This window comes from Lynx canadensis, chromosome C2 (assembly GCF_007474595.2).
Source record: "Lynx canadensis isolate LIC74 chromosome C2, mLynCan4.pri.v2, whole genome shotgun sequence".
Lineage (NCBI taxonomy): Eukaryota > Metazoa > Chordata > Mammalia > Carnivora > Felidae > Lynx > Lynx canadensis.
In genome coordinates, this window is record NC_044311.2 from 103,591,231 (window position 1) to 103,598,649 (window position 7,419).

The 7,419-nt window shown below is 33.1% G+C and overlaps 1 protein-coding gene across 1 annotated transcript in view; it reads left to right on the plus strand.

Moving 5' to 3' along the window:
- The window catches only part of CIP2A (cellular inhibitor of PP2A), a 33,338-nt gene extending 26,157 nt beyond the window's left edge, over positions 1-7,181 (plus strand). Inside the window, exons 17-21 of the mRNA XM_030330447.1 lie at positions 2,067-2,263; positions 4,431-4,544; positions 4,790-4,872; positions 5,642-5,781; positions 6,782-7,181. Of these exons, the coding sequence (XP_030186307.1) occupies positions 2,067-2,263; positions 4,431-4,544; positions 4,790-4,872; positions 5,642-5,781; positions 6,782-6,952 (705 nt within the window). The 3' untranslated portion in view covers positions 6,953-7,181. The remainder of the gene's footprint in view (positions 1-2,066; positions 2,264-4,430; positions 4,545-4,789; positions 4,873-5,641; positions 5,782-6,781) is intronic.
- The last annotated feature ends 238 nt before the right edge of the window (positions 7,182-7,419 follow it).

The window sequence follows — 7,419 nt, forward strand, 5'->3', positions numbered from 1 at the left end:
TCTCCACTCAACCCTAAAATACTGGCTTTTCCCCATGTTATGTTCTAAGCCCTTTGCTGTTATTAGGTAGTCTGTGGTTCCAGTCATTACCAGAATGTTAATGCCGCCAATTTTATGTGCTGAGCCAAGATCCTTTTTGCTCAGTAGTAAATGCTTCCTATATAGCTCTGTTTAAAAAATAGCAAATACTTCCCATTCTGTATAACCAGTCCTGAACTCAGCAGCCTTTTTAAAAATTTATTCTTTTTTGTATGTTGTTCTGAAGGGTTTTCCAGACAAGAAACCTGGAAGTTACACAGTTACCTTCTGTAAGGAGTCCTTTACCAAATCCAGTTGATTCTACCTTGTAAATATTACTTTTTTCTGCCTTGTCTCTGTTCTTGCCACTATTTGCTACAGGTCAAATCCTTCATTTTTTTATATGAAAACATAGCAGAGCCTATACTTCCTACCTTCAGGCTGGAGCCCTCTTCTCAACCACCCTCCCCATGCATCCCAAGTCATCTGTCTTGTATTTTGTTCCACTCTCCCTTCCTCCACAGTGAGCCCTGAGGCTGTAATCTGATTTTATTGCTTCTGTGTTAAATACTCTGCAGTAGCTATCCATTTTACTCAGAAGAAAGTTTAAATTCCTTAGTTTGGCACACAAGGATTCTAACTCATTCCGCATCTCCTGGCATTTCTGTGCATTTTCTGCAGTCAGCTATATTAGATTACTTTGCAGTTTCTTACGCAGTTCTGTTACTTTGCAGTTACTTGGCATACTCTTAGGTCTCCCTGTCTTTTTACTTGCTCTGCCATGTCTGGAACACTTTTCCTCTTTCTCTGCCTAACTCCTAATAATCCTTCAGGTTTTAGTTTACCTCCATTTCTTAGGAAGCTTTCTCTGGTCCTCTTCTTCCCACACTTGTGAAAATTGTATAACCCCACCTCAATCCTTGATGTCAGAGACTGTTTTATCTCCCGGCCCCAGCAAGCACCATACTCAGGTGCTCAGAAAGTTCAATATTGTGCTGTGTGCATCATTAGGAGTAAGAACTTACTGCAGTAGTATGAAATTTCCTAACAGACACAAATGGAATCTCAACAGTTTGATATCATTTGTAATGAATTATAATAAAGTCATTTGACTTTTGAGAGAAGCATTAAAATCAATGACACATAGAATACCTTTAGAGTCTGAAGTACAGATATTTTTAAAAATATGAATAAATATAACCATATGCTTTCCTTTTCTTTTGACATAGATTCATTTGTCTTGACTAATAGCATGTTGAATTTATCATAAATTCCAACAAAAAAATTAGTGATATTAAAATCATTTTGTCCTCTCCCTTCCCATAGCGCATTCTTACATTCTATATCTGTTGAACATGTCTTGCATTTTATTGGAGAATTTAATGTTTTACTCATTTTACTGGAAAGACTTATAAAAATAATAATGGGGTATTAACTGTTTTATAGACTGTCATAAAAATAGAGAAGGGCTTAGGTTTTTATCTGGCATTTCAAAATAAGAGTATTTCTCAGGCTAATGAATGGTGGGGAGAGTTCACTTCTCATTCTAGTTTTCTGTTTCTTTAATGTTTCATGTCACAAATACTTTCATATTAAATTTAGATTGTATTCTCTGTGCTGATTTTAAGTGTTTTCTTAAACATCTGTGATATGGTTAAGATCTTATTCTTAATTCCTACCTAAAATGGAGAAAACTGATTTGTATAAATTTTATGGTTTGGAGTTGATGGCTAGCCCCAAGGAGCACACTTACCCTTTTAATTGAGTAATGTATGTAGAGCTACCTTCATGCTGTTGTAATTGTGTTCATTTCTGTGAATCTGACCATACCAAGATTGTTCTGGTCAGAACAATCTATTAAGTAAAAAACTATAACAGTGTCAGATTTGTTAGAACTAGTTAAATAATAAGTATGTGTGACTAATAAAACTTTATATAACCCAATAGATGCTAGCCTATTAGATATTTGGTAAACCTTTTAAATTGTAGAAACTGAGCATATTATATACATGGTAGAAAAGCCTCTGTTCTGTTTTGTTTGTTTTTAGGCACGGACACTTGCTGGTATGTTGAGAGAAGTTGAGAGAAAAAATGAAGAGCTTGGTGTGTTGCTGAAGGCACAACAGGTTGAATCAGAAAGAGCCCAGAGTGATATTGAGCATCTCTTCCAACATAATAGAAAATTAGAGTCTGTGGCTGAAGAACATGAAATACTCACAAAATCCTACATGGAACTTGTTCAGAGGTAAATGAATAAAGTAAATATTTCTGTGTAAAGTTAGAATCTAGAATGAACACACAGCATTTTTTTTTTCCTGTGGTCCTAAAATCCTTTTGTAAGCATTCCTATGTTCTGATAATTCCATAAGTTAAGTAGTTGGCAGGAAACTTACATCACAGGTAAATGAAGTATTGCTTACTCAAACTCTGGGTCCAAGTCAGAAACAATTCAGGTCTCTTTGTTTTTTTTTCCAGTTGACTGTACTTTTTTCATGTATTCATGCAGTCATTAGTCATCTGAGATGTTAGCACCACAAGAACAAGTTGAGTCTGCTTTGTCTGACAAAGTCGAGTCTGACAAATCCCTAGGGTCTGAAACAGTACATAGTTACCACAGTTTGTAATAAGTTGAACCATTTAATGGGCCATTTCTGCAGATCAAATGTGTTGAATATTGCATAGTATTCAGCCTAATAGCATGGAAACTCGGATGTTAGTGTTTAAATCATTGCTTAATTTGTTGTCAGCATTTCTCCTTAATGTCGTTGAATATGGTTTACTTATATGTATGACTATATATGTGGAATAAATTCTTATAGGTGAATTTTTGGTTAAAGGGTATGTGTCTTCAAATTTTTGATGGATTGCCAAGTTTCCTTCCAAAAAGGCTACAATAACTTACATGCCCACTAACAAAATGTGAGATTGTGTTTTCCTCCTCTGTTGAAATTTTCTATCTTTTAGGTCAGTTTTAAAACTTCTGAAATATAAGGAAGACCAGGAACAGTTATGTGTTTTCTACCAAACAATAAAAATTAAAACATTCTGGTTAACGTGTTCTTTGTTTTAACTTATATTTTAAGATTGGTAAGATTTGAAAAAATGTTTTGTCTACGCTATTAATACAGAGATACAGAAAATTTTAACTCTGCAAGGTCCATGTGCTCATTTGCCCATCAGCTAAAATGAAGTGTAGAAAATGTATAGCATCTAGAAAATTTGTGATGCTAAAATATCCCAAATGGGATATTTTCTCCCAACAACTTGCTCCAAAGTTTGTTTTAGGCAGCCCTGACAGAGTGGACTATTGTTGTTAAGTCAGGGTGTGAGAAAAAGTAAGCAGTGGTCCCAGAGAAATACGTGGTTTCCAGGAACTGCTGATGTTCAGATAGTGAGTAAGGGGCCAAGAGGTAAAACTCCTGCCTTAAAGGGCCATATGGGTAACAAATAATGAAGCTGGCTGGGGAAAGATCATTTATAATGGTAGAGACTACCTAAAGGCATTCAAATTTAGAATTTTATTTTTTTTAAGTTTACTTATTTTGGGAGAGAAATGGAGTATGTGAGCAGGGGATGGGCAGAGAGAGAGGGAGAGAGAGAAAATCCCGAGCAGGCTCTGTGCTATGAGTGCAGAGCCTGAAGCAAGGCTGGAACTCAAGAAGTGTGAGATAATGATGTGAGCCAAAACCAGGAGTCAGACACTTAATTGACTTAGCCACCCAGGTGCCCCCAAATTCAAAATTTTAAAACTGTGTGGGACAAATAAAATACTTCTGGCCAGATTTGCCCAGTGCCACTAGTTTGTACTTAATGACGTGAAAAGGACATTTTATACTTAAGATACTTGGGTGTCAAAGTATCACTTTAGAAAGTATTTCTGTGTTTACTTTGCAGGTAAAATAAGCAGGACTATTAGATGCAGGGCTCTAAAGAGACCAGAGAAGTTTTGTGTCCTGAACCACTTTGTTAATTTGACATTTTTAATTAAACGTATATTATGCCCAAGAGGCTAATGATGGCAGACTTAAGTTTTATGTTTTAATAGACTTCATTGTTTTAGAGAAGTTTTTAAAAAATTTCTGGATAAAAATATCTTATCTATAAAGATAACTATATAGCAAATTATTTAAGGCAATGTTATCTGTAAAATAAAGCTCTATATCCATAAATATGAGGTAAATGCCCTGCATATTTTCTTTTCATAGTAAATATTACCTCCAACATCACCCAAAACATATCTTTAATATCTTTTTGAGTTGCTATTCTTTCTTCGTGTGTTGCTTGTTCATAACATTCCTCTTCTTTCCTTCAGTGTATGCAGTTTGATTTGAAGAAATAATAAAAGGACACACAGTGTTTTCCTCATCATATGTTTTCCTCCATAAAAATATCAACTCATTTTGTCTTTTCAGGAATGAAACCACCGAAAAGAAGAATAAAGATTTACAGATCACATGTGATTCTCTAAATAAACAAATTGAAACAGTGAAAAAGTTGAATGAGTCATTCAAGCAACAAAATGAAAAGTAAAATCCCTAGTTCTTAATTCTAATTATTTTGGATTTTTCAAAAACAATGATTCCCTTTATATAGAACATTATTTTTACAGATAAATTAATAGAATTATAACTTATTTTAGATATAAAATACTTTTGTGGCAAAATGTGAAGGTGATTATTATTCTTATTAACTGTCTCATAAAATACTTTTTGGAGAGAAAAAGAAATGAAATATTTCCTTGATGTTTTCTTCTATATTTTTATAACTTCAGGACTATTGCCCAATTAATAGAGAAAGAAGAACAGAGAAAAGAAGTACAGAACCAACTAGTAGACAGAGAATGTAAGCTAGCAAGTAAGTAGCTTCTTATTTAATAAATTGTCTATATTTTAACATATCTTGTGTTGGGAGAAAAATCAAAGCATGAATGGTTTTTATTTTGCCTTTTCATTATTTTCTACTTCTCTCATTGTTTTAAACATTAAATCACATTTTAAACAGCTCCCCTTTTCTTGCCATAACATTTTACAGAGCAGTTTAGTTAGACTGATTAAATTGAAAAGGCAATATATATTTTTTTTAATCTGGGAGTTAAGGAAAGGATTCTTTTTAAAATGAGTTTTAAAAGAATGTAACAGCAGGTGGCAGTGCTAGGTAATTTTTAGTTACCAGCTTCTCAATAGTAGTAGCTCTGAAATCCACAAAAAAACATTTTTGTTCTAACTCACTTGCCTTAGAATACAGACATCTGCCTATATAATTTTCATACTTTTCTCCATCTCTCTTCTAACCTTTGAGCTCTAAGGTTTGTCTTTCCCCTCATTACTATATGTATGTGTATATATATATATATATATATATATATATATATATATAATAGGAACAGAGGAAAAGGGAAAGACATGGAGATTTGGCATTTTTTGTTTAATACTGGCATAGGGGAAGAGTTAGGTGGTGTTTTTTATTAATCAAATACTGTAAAACTTTTATTTCCAGCAAGATATTTCCTCATCTTCCTAGTTGTCATTTTTTTGCCCTAATTACGTACTGCCTAATAAACTTTTTCAGGGTAACATCAGTTATAGGACTTCTGGGCATATAGCTGACTCTGTTTGTTTTTAAGATATGCAACAAAAAACAAAAGTACAAGAAGAAAAGATTAAAGTTTTGCAAAAAGAAAGGGAAGATAAGGAAGAAACCATTGATATCCTTAGAAAAGAATTAAACAGAACAGAACAGATAAGAAAAGAATTGAGCATTAAGGTAAGAATCTGTTGAGTTCTCATTTATGGTAAGTCTGATTTTGTGAAAAAGATGAATTTGGGTAAATTAAAGTTCTACTTAGTAATTATATTTAGAAGATACTATAATCTCAAAATTGACAATTGTTTTATTATAAAGACTCTCTTCACAATGTGAAAGGTGATTTCCTAAAATCACCAAAACTTTATTAAATATATATTCTGTGCCAGCACTTAACTCCTTTTAAGTAGGCAAAGAATACCTAAAGGGATTCCCAGTTCCGGATGCCAAATACATTCACATGTATAATTGTATATGGCTGCATCTCTGTTCTTTTAGGAGTAGTTCATATTTGTTCAGAACTTTATAATTTGCAAAGGACCCCTTGAAACATTTTTCTGAATCCTCCTAACATATATATTAATATATAAGTATCGATAAGTATTTTAAACCTACAAATTAAAGTGAGTCTTGAGTTACTTGCTCAAGGTCAGTCACAAAGCTAAGTGGAACAGTAGACATATGCAGTATTCTGAATCTGGTCTAGTCTCATTCCACCTTGTCCTGGTTGTTTATGTGTGGTAGCTGTGAATAGTGCTTTCTGGCCCATCTGCTACCAGGAAGATGAGGACTAGGATTGAATGACCATTTGAACAACCACAGAGCACAAATGACAGAAGAGGCATAAAATTTAATGCCACATTTACCAATTTCCTGGTTCTCCTTTAATGTGGTTATCTTAATAGTGATTCCAAATTGTAATGTGTAATATTTTCTGCAAAATTTCAGCTGCTAATATTGACTTAAAAAGATACATTGAATGTGTTTTTCCAATCTGTATTATTAATAATTCCTTATCTTAAATCTACCATATAATTTAACTAAATGTAGTACATACTTGTAATGTGTCTTTTGACATGGTTGTTTTACAAATGAAAATTAGAACATCTTAAGATACCTGTGAAGGGAAGACATGCTAAGTTGTTTTCCTCAAATCTTCCCCTTTTCCCCAATTCTTTAGGCTTCCTCCCTAGAGGTTCAAAAGGCCCAATTAGAAGGTCGTTTGGAAGAGAAGGAGTCGCTGGTGAAACTTCAGCAAGAGGAGTTGAACAAACACTCTCATATGATCGCAATGATCCACAGTTTAAGTGGTGGGAAAATAAGTCCAGAAACTGTGAATCTCAGCATATAGAAGTTATGTATTTATCTTCCTGGGGAGGTATGGTAGAAAAGGTAATTTGTGACCCCAGAACAGTAGTAGATTATTGTCTAATTATTAATTTAGTAAAGAACGTGATCTGATAAATATTTTTATTTGGTCTTAAAAGTTTTACTTTCTGTTTCTGGCTTTTATTGCTTAAAGCTATCTTTCATTCTTATATTAGAATATTTTTCTTGACCTCCATTATTGTTTTTGTAAAGTTTTTCCATTTTCCTTCTGATTTTTAATTTATTCTCATTTGTAATTAGATTTTAAATCAAACTTTCTTGATTTAACAATCCTAAAGATTAATAAATTGAAAATACAATTACTAGTATAAAAAGAGAAGGCATGTTATTGCCAGGGAAATTTTTTTCTAAATAGCACAAAAGAAAATTCAGTGAATTTAAAATAATTTTGTTACTGCATTTAAAATACAGTACGATATATGGTATTAG